The 13,783-nt window shown below is 34.8% G+C and overlaps 1 protein-coding gene across 1 annotated transcript; it reads left to right on the top strand.

Annotated features, from left to right (window-relative positions):
* Positions 1-886: 886 nt before the first annotated feature.
* On the top strand, positions 887-12,676 carry LOC104882527 (WD40 repeat-containing protein HOS15). The gene is made up of 12 exons (XM_010666235.3): positions 887-1,167; positions 3,993-4,078; positions 4,192-4,238; positions 5,706-5,850; positions 7,169-7,232; positions 8,701-8,856; positions 8,944-9,065; positions 9,689-9,763; positions 10,431-10,484; positions 10,579-10,652; positions 11,405-11,479; positions 12,112-12,676. The coding sequence occupies exons 2-12, from the start codon at positions 3,998-4,000 to the stop codon at positions 12,329-12,331; spliced, it is 1,113 nt and encodes a 370-aa protein (XP_010664537.1). The 5' UTR covers positions 887-1,167; positions 3,993-3,997; the 3' UTR covers positions 12,332-12,676.
* The last annotated feature ends 1,107 nt before the right edge of the window (positions 12,677-13,783 follow it).

Below are 13,783 nucleotides of genomic sequence, written 5' to 3'. Positions count from 1 at the left end.
TATCGCTCAGTTGCATTACTTTCTAACTTCACGGGTGGGTGCTACATTTGTTTTTGTGCCGCAGTCATATATGTTTCTGTAGGCACTGAATTTGATCGCTTGCAGCTACATCAATATTATGCAATGGGGGACCACGCAGTGAGAAGCGGTTCCATCAACAGGAATCACCCATGATTATAGTCATTCGATTTGGTTGGTTTGGTTTTTTGAGCGCTGAAAACTTAAACTGAATCATGCAAAGTGGAAAATACATTTAAATGTAATAGTTAAGTCTGATTTTGGATATACTTTTTACTTACTATTTTTGAAAAATATAACACGTAGAGGTTCTTTTTAAACACAGATTTATCTTATATTTTTTTAAAAATTTCAAATCTTTGGAATTATTTGTATATTATTATTATTATTTATTTTAAAAATATAAAAAATATGGAGTATATCGAAGGAATAGCAAGTTTTCTAGAAAATGCATTTCAATGAGATGGTTAAGGGGTGTTCCAACCATGCATGATGGGTCAAAGCTTATTGACTTTGACGATTTAGGTGGGGCTGGATATCAGAGAACACTAAAAGTTATCCATTGTGATTCAGCAGCATCTTGAAACCTGGGCAAGATGGTGGGCACTGCCCCACCATTGCAGGCTATTGAAAATAGACGACCAGCTTCAACCCCGTCTCTCGGTCAGCGTAATTTTTCTTCTTATTAAAAGTGCCTCCAGTGACAAATTTTCAATATCTTTTGAAAAAGATAGAACTCAAAAAGTAACTCCGTCTTGGAGTTTCATTATATTAAAAAATGCTCCCTACAAATGAATATGTATTTGGATTTTGGTATGGTAAATTAGTAACATCGACGTGGGCGTTAAAATAGGAAAGAAAATAAAAGAGGAAAGGAAATGGAGAAAGCATATATACCCTGTCCTAAATAGGCTGAAATAGGGCGAGGGTGAGTTGTAAGGCGTAGGATGTAAGAAGGTCAAGAAGGAGTCTCTACCAATGCCATGTGGCCGTCAAGCGCCTCCTCAGTGCGCATTCACAATTGGCAACAACGAGGCTTTCCCGCATATATAAATAAAAGGCATGTTGATTGTTGAGTAGGCCTATATCGAGTTCAGAGTGTTCAGACATCAAAGCCTTCCCCAGATTCACTTTTACGACGTCTACGAGGTGAGTGTGTGGGGACTCCTGTGACCCTACCTCATTGTACCCTCTTCCTTTCCTCCTTTATTTTAATCTGAATATTTTGGAGTCTTCTTAAATAAGAGTCGGGTTTCTATCAAGGCAGGTATCCGTCCTTTCTCTCTCTCCCTCTTTTTTACTGCTCTAGTACTGCTGCCTACTGTGTTGAATCCTTCCTTTTTTCCCCTTGCCTTTACTTTGACAAACATTTAATATGCATACTATATGCTACTGTTTATTTGTAGTTTCAACATCCTACCAAAGGTTACTTTCAATTCCCTCTCACCCACAATCCACCTTGGCGATCAAACCCTTCTTTGTAAATTTTAATTTAATTTAATTGATCTGGGTTCGTTACATTAATTTTAAAAAGAAACTAATGAAAAATCTGCATTTTGTAAGTAGATTGCATCCTGATTTTGTTAGGGCCCGTGACCCTCTTTAAGAATATGCTGGAAGGAGATATAATAACTGATGAGAGAACTTTTTTTTGTGATCTGCTCTTCGAATCTGTAGTGTTGATAGAAGAAAGAGACAAAATTGATATGTTTGTACATTCTGAAAGGGACTTGACAAAAACGTAATCCATCCTTACAAAATGTATCCAAAATAGTGTGACCCTTCAAGATTTTGATAACTATTCTTGTAAACAAAATTGATTTTTATGTATTGAATTCCTGAATTTTCCCTGCATCTGTAAGGAAATATTTTATGCTTTAGTTTGTGTTGTGATGGATGCATTGTGCTGCTAAGTTTCCTTTTTTCATTCACTCATAATATTTGTAGTTGATTCAACCTTCATTGAACTTGTATTTTTTGACATTTTAATTAACAGCTTCATTGAAATTCTTTTAATTGTGGATTTTGGACACATGTAATTTTTGAGTTAATGTGCGAAACTTTTGCAATGTTTGTCGCTTCTTTTTCCGATCTAGTATTCCCTATTTTGTCGTGTTATCTGAACACTATTCGTAAATGTTTCATAATAAATGTACATCGATGTTCAAAATACCCATATTTGGATAAATGAGGATTTTATATATAAATTGTGTGAGAAGATGGCTGAGTGAAAATTTTATACATGAATTATGAAAGAAGATGGGTGATTCAATTTGTTCATGATTTTCCCCTTTTTATTATTTTTTATTTTTCTCACAGGGTTTGGATTGGGGTAGAGGGGAGGAGAGAGAGGGTGATAGAGTTTGGAAATTTCACACAACTCAAAACAAAGGAGCTAAGTGAAATTTCCAAACCCTATATATATATATATGTGTGTGTGTGTATGTATGTATATGTATATGTATACAAAAAATCTGTATAAAATAGGAAAAAGCCAGCCAAAGATTGTACCAGAAACCAGCATAGTCTTATGCAAGTTGCTGAATTCCAAATTTCCCCCATATCAATGAAATTTCTCCATGAACATTTGTTTGACTAAAAGATTTAACTGAAGATGAAATCAAGCCCCTCATAAAGCCTTAGAAAGTGTTAATGTGACTTAGGTCAACAAGGCTAAAAGACAGTTGAGGCTTGTACATCAATGATTGCCTGGAGGATCATGCCTCCAAGTTTTATTTGTACATGTTATGAGGTGCTGCCACTGATTTGGCCTTGCTTGATGGTTAAAAACTGTTAAAAAGGTCTTTATTGATGTTGTTGAATATGGTTAAGAAAGGGTTTTCTTGATGGCATAAGATACTGTCATGGAACACTACATCAAGAAAGGCTTAAGAAGTATTAACTTACACCCTTAGCATCATCACTAAACGAAAATGAAGAATTTTTATTATTTTTCTACCATTTCTAGACAAGCTGTATTTTTTTTTTCCCCGAATCTCATTAATTGATCGTGTTTCATTAAATATTTCTATAATAGATGTTGAAGATAGTTAAGATCTATAACCTATTACTTACATCTTCAGACATCTTTGCCACTATTTTTTAGGGTATAAGATGAATACTAATTATGGTAATTTTGCTTCTAATAGTTTTTCAAATATATGGTCTGATGTGTGATGTATTCTACACAGCACATGCAAACTTATATGCACATTTTTCATTATTCTGTAGCTGATTATGTTAAAAGAAAAAAGAAGAGTGCAATGGCACCCAACAAGAAACCTAGACAAAACAGAAAAGTAGGACCCCAAGAAATTGCCTCAGTGGAAATACTCCTATCTGAATCCATATGCAGTATGTCAAGACTAAGATGATAGGCCTTTCATGATAAAAGAAGCTGGCAGAAGAATAATGGAACAGCACATTTTTTCTCCTTGCAGTCATGGCGTCGTAAAACACAACTCATGAGGATTCTATCGAACATCACAACTACATGCATACAGCCATATTGGCAAAATTTAAGCCTCATCCTCTCACATTGCACATCAGTAGGCAAAAATCCAACTCTTTGCAATTGCCTTATGCATTGAGGTGCTCCAACATCTCACTGGTCTTTTTGTCATTTAGAACATTGAGATTGAGTGCACTGATGGAACAGGTGCATTCAACAACAAACAAAAGAATCAGACATCATGCAATATAACATAAGCTTTTAGGCAAGACAAAAACAATTTAATGATAGATTTTGTGTGTTCACTTACTAGTAGCTAGCTTGGAAATATTATTTATAGATTGTCCAACCTTATCTTCCATTATTAAATGTCAATGGACCTCTAGTCTCTATGTATATGCAGGTGTGAGACAGTGCATGTTTTTACCATTTCTTATGCTATATGCTATCAGGATAGCTGCTTACTTTATGTCTCACAATGTAACTTGGTTCATTTTTCTATGAATATGTGATACAACATCAGAATCAATGGGAATTTCTACAAGGATACGTATACCTCATGGAATCATTCCTTGTGATGTGGCAACATTAGCAGGACATACTGACGAGGTTGGAATGTTTCTCCATTCATTATGCATCTTTTTGTTCTTCTCACTATCCTTAATTGTTTAATAATCTACATATCTATATGGTAATCTATCATTGTTCTCCATTCTCAACAGGTTGTTGTTTGTGCTTGGAATCCAACATGTTCTCTCCTTGCATCCGGGTGCGTTATCTATCACAAGAAATACAACTTATGAATATGGATATTTTTTCTGCAGCCATTTTTTTAAAACTAAAAATGATTTTTCTTCTTTTCTGCTTGTCCACTTTAGGTGCTCAAAGTTTTTCTATTCAGAATGGAACTTTTATGGCAAGAGGAATTTTTCTAAATAACATGTGCTGCTTGAAAACTTCTCATTTATCATTAGAAAATATCAGCCTAATAGAGCACCAGTAACCAGTTATTCTATAAGAAAAAGTGTATACCAAAATCAGAAAAGTGGTTGTTCCAAAGTTCTGCAATGTCCTTCACCTCAAATGTTGCAATAATTGAATTGGGACTCTGAGACAGGATTTCAAACTGGTGGTTTTGTGTATCAGTGTGATCGGGTGCCTTCTTTAGTGCATTTTTTTATTTCCACATCCGATGTCTTGCTTACTAGTGGTGTAGTGTTCTTGCTATCTTTGTGTAAGAGTACATTTGCTTGTGACTTCATCTTTTATTTTTTATCTCTTGCACATGCTGTATTTATTGCTAATTTCCTTAGTTTTTACATTTTGCATTCTTGGCCTGAAATTTTGTTAACCATATTAAGTTATGGAAATATTTATTTTAACCTTCCTCCCCAAAAATTCACCCTATAATGGAAAATTTTTAAAGGAATCCTGCAGTATAATTACTCCAATGTCCCCATCACGTGACATATTCTTTAGTGTTTCTGAGCATTTCAAATTCTGTTATTGTATTTATAAATTGAAATTATGAAGGGTAAATTAGCTATTTTAAGTCATAGAGCTTTAAATTGGGGGTATGCTCAACTCTAAGGGACAAGGAGGTGGTTGCTTTTTTTTTACTTTGACAACAATTTTCTGGCCTAGAAGCTTGAGGATGATGAAGTAAGCCTGGCCTTGAAGATTAAGTCATTAAAAATGATCATAATTAAGCAGTTGAATACGACCATGATGATGTTATGGATACAATGATTTTCCACAATAATTTCTCTGTTTATTTTTTTCATTTGATTACGCATTTGTGCAAGTTACTGGATCATATAATTTGAAATAATATAATGGTCAGGACCACATAATTTGAACAATATAGTGGTCAAATGGTTGTGAAATAATTTTGAACAGCATATCAATGAAAAAGGTTTTTAGCCTCTAAACTAACTATGAGTTCATAGATGATGCTAAGATGGGACAGTTTTTATTTTAGTGTTTTGATGAAAGAAGCATTTTATGTCAACCTAGACAATGGAGAATGATCAAATACCAGATTCACTTAAATACCTATGTTTTATTTTTTGACTCCAGACTTCATATATTTTTAACATTAGTATCCAATCCAACAGCTCGCACTGAGATGATACTATTATTATACTTACTATTGAAAATAATTCTAAAATAAGGCTTCCTGCAGTTTGATCTTTGATTAATTTTTTCTTTTACTCTATGTTTCCATATTTTGTAGGTCTCATGATTCTACTGCTAGGATTTGGACTATTGTTGATGGAGCTTGTAACTCTACTCTACAAGATGTTCTTGTGTTGACACATGCAGGAGCCATGACTGTTGAGGATAATGGCTTTGCTGCAATCTGTGAGCTTGATTGGAAAGTAAGCTTTTGTTATGTTATTATGGTTATGGATGGGAATGGGATATGTATGGGAAACAAGAAAGACAAAAAACAAAAACGAAAAACTCTTCACAAACTTGTGAAAAATAGAAAAGCGAATGGATCAAGGTGGGGCCCTGTGGAGGAAATCATATTTGATTTTATTTTCTGTATTACATGCTGTCCCACAGGGCTGTACATTTTTTCACATCTGAGTTTTCACAGATGGGATACCATTAGCTTACATGCATCTTCTGGGAAGATGGAAGCCAATGTATGCACATAGCTTTTAAGAGGATTTTAAGGCTTATACCTTGAGGCTTGCCTTGATATGAGGTTTGTCAAAACCCTTTCAAGTAAGGGAAGGCTTTCATCAGACATTTGCCTTGCTCCTTGAGACTTATCTATGTTTGAATTTACACTTCACATGCTAACCAAATATAATCTCTTGACAAATTCATTGTTATATGTGCATGTGTGTGCACATATTTTTGTTCTTTTGTTATTGCATTTTAAATCCTTGAAATTCCTACAACTTCATGCCAGTCAATAATATGTCAAAGATTAGATTGGTCAATAAGTAATGGAAGAAGCAGTCACACAAGAGATAAAGAGAGAGAGGACAGGACCTTTGGGTTAAAAACCTATTGAAATTTAAGTCTGTAGGATTCGAAATGATTTTGCATATCATTTTCATATATTTAAGTTTTTTTTAGTTAATTTAATGGCTAAAGTTATGGGAGTACACTTGTTGAAATTTAAGCATGTAGGTTTCTAAATGATTTCCCATATCATCTTCTTTTTCTATTTCTCATTTTCATATATTTAAGTATTTTTAGTTAATATAGTAAATTATGATACTTGGCCTTATGTTTTGAGTCTTATGCCATGCTTCACTAGGTGATAAAATGCTCTGCCTTCACACCTCTAAAACTGTGGGATAAGTAATGCTAAAGACTGTTTTCAATGGTGCTAGTGAACATGTTATCATGTAATGCAACATCATTTTTCTCTTTTGAAGAAAAAACGGCATGGAATTAAATATTCCCACATTGAGTAGACACATCTACTTCCACCAAACTCTTAAGATGGTCCCACTATTTTAGTAATTTAATATACATAATCTAGGTGGGGGAATGAAAATTCATTCTGAGTTATGGTTGAAATGCTTGATAGGTATTTTACATGCTCTCCTCTCAGGCTAGAATTCTTCGTTCATCATATGACATATATTGCTATGGCTTAATTTTATTATGTTGTGTCTGGAAGTTCAAAGTTTTCCATGAATGCTCCATAATTTTGTAATGGCCATTGTGCAGGGGGATGGGACTCTGCTGGCAACGGGTTCTTGTACTGGGGAAACAAGAATATGGACTCCAAATGGTCAGTACCTATTGGCATGTTTTTAGTTGCTTTTAGAAACAAAGGAATAAATAAATTTCTTTTTTCTGTTTGAGTTCTGAGCATTCATAAAAGGTTTATATCAATAACTAGTCAAACCATTGAATTTCCTCATTCTACTCATTTCTCTAGAGATAGATGTTCTCAGTTATAGGGCAGTATGCGCATATGTATAATAAATATCAAATGATAAACTTCCATCAACTAATGTTTATCTTGGTTGACTTCTTCCACTGATCCTGGCCAGTATCTCTGCTTCTTTTTCAGGCTTAATGTTGTTTGTATATTTCTAAATGCTTCCTCTCCCCATTGTTAGTTCTTTTAGAACTTTGCGAAAAAATAAATAAAAAGACATGTTATAATAGTTTTTCCAAATCTTCTAAAAGATTCATGCAACTTGGTTTACAAATATGGTCATAGATAAATTCATATTTGATCCACTAGCATGAATGGACAAGTGGCATTGAAAGGCCGCCACATGCTAAGAGTGAAGAAAAAGAGGTTGGTTGCCCTCTATATGGAGAGAAAAAGAATCAAATCCAACATTAGATGTTGAATTTGATTTTTTGAAATAAGTCCAGCTATAAATCTGGTGAAATGGCAAGGTCCTGACAAAAAACCGAACCCACAAAAGAAAATGAAATGAATTTACATACACCTCAATAGAGTTTATGACAATAAAGTTGTCATTTTATATCCTTTCCAACCCAATTTAACAGTTTCCAACATGACAACCTGAACCAAAAATTTAAGAATATTACTGGTCAAAAGAGGACCAGATGTCTCATAACCTTAATAAGAGGAGAAAAACCAATAACATATTGATCATGAAATAGTAATAGAAAGGAACGATAAGAAACCTATCTTCAACCTTGATAGAAAACATTTCACCAATGGGAATTTCAGAGAAACTGAAAGAGCTTGTAATATTCAATCTATCAACAATTTGCAATACAATGTTATTTTTAATTCAGACTTATTTCCTACTGAACCAGGCATAACCATCCCAAAGTGGTAAAAAATCTAATTTGAAAAACTGCTCGTGGAGGCTAAAAGCAATAAACAAGGCCCTCAAAAAAAATTTAAACAAAAAGACCTGCAGAACACCTAAAAAGATTGAAAATAACAACTTTTCTTCCCTAAGTTTGTGCTGTTGGGCAGGATGGTAAGGTAATTTTATTATCTGTTCCACTATTTTTTTCTATACTATTTAGGTCCTAGATCACATCTGTGATATTTATATGATAAACAATATGAAGATTATTTTTTCAAACATTTCTTTCCTCATTTTTTATCTTCACTTCTGCAATCTTCTTCTTCATCTCTTTTTTCCCCTCCACTTTTTCTACATTATTTTAGCTTCTTGATTCTTCTTTTTTTTCCTAATTATCCAGTTCTACTATCACACTGGAAACCACTTCACATTCTTGGCTTCTAATCACATCTGCAGGAGCATTGGTGGCTTCTTTTGAGGAAGATATGGGACACATTGTTTCTCTACAATGGAACCAGATGGGTAATAGTCTTTTAAGCTGTGGTTCAGATAAAGTCGTTGTGTGGGACATAAACACTGTTGGATCACGACAAGAATTTAGCTTTCATTCTGGTATTACATTGTAGTGTAGTTTTATACTTGTTTCCATTCAGTCATTTAGGTCACAATTATTCATGCATCTAATATTTTGTTATTCAGCTCGAATTCTTGATGCTGATTGGCGAAACAATATTTCATTCGCAACATGCTCTGCTGACAGGAAGATACATGTTTGTGAAGTCGGCCTGAACCGCCCTTATAAAACTTTCTTGGGGCATCGGGTTTGTTCTCACAATTTCCTTAATGTTTTCAGTCACTGCTTTATTTGGTTATTCATAACATCATTGCTTGATGCAAACTTCTTGTTAACTATGTAATGATTTTTTCTATTTTAGTTATTTGTGTTCCTCATGCTTGCCTGGTTTAGTTTTCTTCAACAACACACAACTTGCTCTCGAATAAGAATTTCCTTCCCTATACTGCTCCTACCTAGTTCAGCATTATTTTCTGTTTCAGAAATGCCAGACATTTAGAATATTATAACACAGTGCTGTCGCATTATTCTCTCTGGGTGGAACAAAAATATCATAACACAATGCTCCTTATCTACTATTTCCTCTTTTCTTTTTTCTTCGGTGCATTCTTAAAAGAAATTGAGTTATCCTAACACTTTGGCATTTTTTCCTGTTTCTTTGGTAACACCATTCAGTTGATGAGGGACCTCCTTCAGAGAAACAGAACCTTTTGCAGTCACATTAAGGATTATTAACATTCATATTTTAATCAACCAGTGCACTTCTTGAACTTTGCATGATTTTTCTAGGGATAATCACTGGGGAACACTACTATATGTAAAGTTGATGAAGAAGTTGATAATTTGCTTGCTGAAAATATGCTACTGCAGGCAGAAATTAATGGTATCCGGTGGAGTCCAACAGGCACTTTATTGGCTTCGTGCTCTGATGATACCTCCATAAAGGTGATATGAAGCTATTTATTTTTTTAACTATTTCATTACTTTTCTTTATGACCTCTCCTACTTTAGGTAATTGAGGCTATTTCTTTCTTTAACTATTTGATTTACTTCTGAATTATGAGATCATTAAGATGTACTTCTAGATGTTAAATATTGATCTGTTCATGAAGACATCTATTATTTCATCTCTTTTGCTGTGCTAATATTGAAACATGGTATTAGCATAATGGCATTCTTAGTTGCATCATGTTTATGGTTTTCTTATATCATTCTTGCCTTATATAAATGGCCATGTAAACCCATGTAATTTTTCTTGATACATTTGCATTCTTTTTATGTATTTGTATCTTCCAAGTAAATTGGAAGCAGTATAACATTTCCTCTTTTCTTTTGATTCTTTCTTCTTTTGTCCTCTTTTTTTTTGGGGGGTGAACAGCGGGGTTTGGTTTCAGCAGAAATGTCTTCTCAATTTTGATCATCTCTCTTTTATTCCTTTTACAAGTTGTTAATAATACTTATATTTAATATTAGGTTAAGTATTTCATAATTTCAAATAGTTAAGATGATGCCAGTGGAGTTTATAGATGTCAAAGGCTTTCCATTTTGATGCATTTTTTCCATTAAATACTTATTACAATTTGCACTGACAACTAAATGAAGCATGTGACAGATATGGAGTATGAATCACAATTCGTTTGTGCGCGATTTGAGGAGTCACAAGAGGGTATTAGACTTAGAGTTCTCCTTTTTTGGTTTTTCATGTTTTTTTTTTTTTTTAATTTCTGAATTTCACTGGGAATATATCTAATTATTTGCAGGAGGTATACTGTATTGAATGGAGTCCTACTGGGCCTACGACAGATAACCCGAATCTGACACTACTACTGGCTAGGTGAATATGCCACTTCTTTGACAAAGTAATTTTTATCATTGTTAAAGCAGGTACTGATGCAACTTATAACAGTCACTAACAAGCTAATGTCAGTAACCAACAAGGGAGAAATGTTTGTCTCACAAATTTTAAGTCATAGATCAAGTGAGAATATTTCATCATTGATGAAGTTAACCTTGATGTTGTAGTTGAACCATGGTTTGCTGTTGCACCATTCCAAATCAGCTGAGTAAATCTTGCTTTTCAAGACACCCTTGTTGTCTTATGGTTTCTCCAGGTCATATATATTCATCTATTACTTATGGTATAATTAAAAATTCTCATTACTTTATCTTTGAAAATGGTATTTTCTTCAAATGGAGTCTATTTATTTCTCAGACAGACACGATAACATGCCTCAAAATTTTATCTTGTTAGAGAATCCATTGGGAGAGAGTCCATTAGAGAGAATAAAATTATTCTTTACCTTTTACAAGGACATGTTTGTAATTAAGGTTGTCTAGTTTCTTTTATCATATCAAATTTGTCTTGTGTATTTTGGTGATAGAATTGTTTGAAAAAGGTGATGATCTAGCTTAGTTTGAAAGGATTACACCAAAACCCCAACTGCATTAAGTATATAGTAGTGTAGGCACATATATGTGTATATGTGTTTGCTAGGTTTAACATTCATGCATATTTTATTATCATGTTTACTTCATATATTCCTGTTTCCTGTGCTCTAGCTTAACTGTATTCCTTGTTTTGTGTAGTTCATCTTTTGATAACACCATAAATGTATGGGATGTGGAGCGAGGGAACCCTATATATGGCCTGACTCGCCACAGGTAACAAACTTGATCATTCCACTGCCTCTCCTATTTGTCAGATGAAATTTATTGGGACTATGCAAGGTCCCAAGTATAAGGTACTGACTGAACATACCTGTAGTCATGGCCAACATGCTTGAAGTTGGGCCTGAGCGATTTAATTTGGTCACACCTTGATGTGAACCATATCATGTGTCTGCACCCCTCATTTAAGAACAAGGAAGAGATCACTTGGTTTTTATTTTTTTGTCCTGCCAAATCTACTGGGTTTATTACATCACAGCTTCGACCCCTTGACATGAGTGCTGTGTGTCACTAATCAGTTGATCTTTTTCATTTAGTATGTGTTGAAAAGACTTCTAGATGAACCATCTGCTCTAAATAAAAATACGGCATCTGGTATAAAGGCTAAAGTAGATTTTGTAAGAAGCACTCGCACCCCAAAGTTTCAAAATGCTTCTATAAAAAGATGTAAGCTATACGAACACCTCTTGAGGGTTCTGCTGGGAAAGATTCATCACTTTTCTAACTTTAAGGTTTTGTTAGTCAATAATAAGGTTTGGACCCTGAACTCACCTCAATCTTTCTGATGCCTCAGAATGAAACAGTGTTGTTACATATTTGACATGGGTATTTTGCTGCAACCATAGGAATATCATATATACAATTGAATTTAGCCCCAATGGGGAGTACTTGGCAAGTGGCTCTTTAGACAACTGGCTCTATGTCTGGTCGGTGAAAGAGGGAAGGCTTATCAAATCGTACTATGGAGGTGGTGGAGTTACAGACATCAGTTGGAACAAGAGTAGTGACAAAATTGCTGTTTCTTTTGTCAACAAATTAGTTTGTGTTTTGGATCTTAAAATGTAAGGCTTGGAAGATTTTCAGTTGTATCTCATAAAAATGTTTTCTGTGAACCATTTCACCTGTGTTCTATTGTAACATTAACTGGGGGAATGATGGCACCATTAGTGTCAGTTCGAACAGTGAAGGTGATAAGACTGCCACCCCTTTCTCTGAGACTTCATTTGTGTATTGGGTTTCAAAATTTGTACTTAAATAATTTCATGTACTCTGTGGTGGAAGAACTATTTCGATTTTCACAGGGGTATTTTTTTTCTGTTGTTGCAGCTGTGAGCCTCTGTAGGTTCAAACATTGAATGCTGTTTGTGTATTGGTTTAGAAATTGTTGTATTGAAGTTGTTTCCTGTACAAATTGGGTGACTGTAACATGGCCCACTACCTCTCTATTAAGTTCGAATCCAAATGTGCTCCACCCATGGCATTGATCAACTACCTTATGGGATAGTGTAGGTCTGAAAGGCATAAGCAGCAAAACTGAGTAGGGCTTTGCTTTTGCGTGGTTGATCTTCTCAAACATCAGGATATCCCTCTGTTGGACCTGGTAGTTTTGTACTTGGAATTGTAGTTGAGAACTTGAGATGAGGAGAAAGTATTGGCCATTCTGTACGCACTCAAAAGCACGGGAAGTGTCGTACATAGTTGCTGTTTCATTTAGAAAGGTGATAGTTTGGGGCCAAAAACGCGTTACAGAACCATCCCATTAGTGAAAAAGTCGGTACATTTTACATTCCATATAAAGAATAAAAGAAGACACAAAATAATTTCCATCTTTGTTGCCACTAACTTCTCTTTTTGAGGAGTGGGCAATGGATGAGACAAGTCTATGATTCAAGCGCCTGAGTCATCATTCCACAATTGACGTCGAATCATCTCCAAGGAAGCACCACAAGTGGAGGGAAACTGGGTTCTTCAATGCACTCTATTTTTACAACACGATAACATACACACTCGCCTCTGCCCACCACTTGTCCAGGAAAGACGAAAGTTCCATTTCCACTTGAAGACAGACTTGGGGATCCCAAAACCCATATATGGAAAACTAGAAATGCTCAAAATCTGAGCTTACTGTCCAATCTACCAAAGCAGAGGGCTCTATCTATGGGCTTCTTTGTCTAGAAATAATTGCTATTGCATCAGAAAAAGCACGACTCTAGGCTCGAATTAATTCATGGAAGGTGAAGGGCATGAGATGATGCCTATGTGTGAATGAGGGATGTAGACTCTGGAATTCAGACAAAGCCAGCACATCTTTATTTGTCCCAAGTTCAAACCAGGACTGATAACAAAGCAACAAGTCCATGGCAGACAGTTGATATTACAATTTTCAAGATTCAGATTTGATTGTGATGGAAAAAGTTCGATGGATGTAGAAGTCAAGAGCATAAGGTACTCCCACAACAACAGGAGTTGGAAAAAAAGTGAAACAAATAATCAGAAATGGTGAAGAGTGGAGACTAA

The sequence above is a fragment of the Vitis vinifera genome, chromosome 18, assembly GCF_030704535.1.
Source record: "Vitis vinifera cultivar Pinot Noir 40024 chromosome 18, ASM3070453v1".
Taxonomy (NCBI): Eukaryota; Viridiplantae; Streptophyta; class Magnoliopsida; order Vitales; family Vitaceae; genus Vitis; species Vitis vinifera.
The sequence above is the reverse complement of the archived record's forward strand: the minus strand, read 5'-3'. Positions and strand labels throughout refer to the sequence as shown.

What these genes read in the sequence shown, in the direction of transcription:
- LOC104882527 (XM_010666235.3), top strand. Translation starts at nt 3,998, where the DNA reads ATGGGAATTTCTACAAGGATACGTATACCTCATGGAATCATTCCTTGT. An exon ending in AGAATTTAGCTTTCATTCTG is followed by an intron (nt 8,857 to 8,943) that starts GTATTACATTGT and finishes TTTGTTATTCAG; the next exon opens with CTCGAATTCTTGATGCTGAT. An exon ending in TATGGCCTGACTCGCCACAG is followed by an intron (nt 11,480 to 12,111) that starts GTAACAAACTTG and finishes CTGCAACCATAG; the next exon opens with GAATATCATATATACAATTG.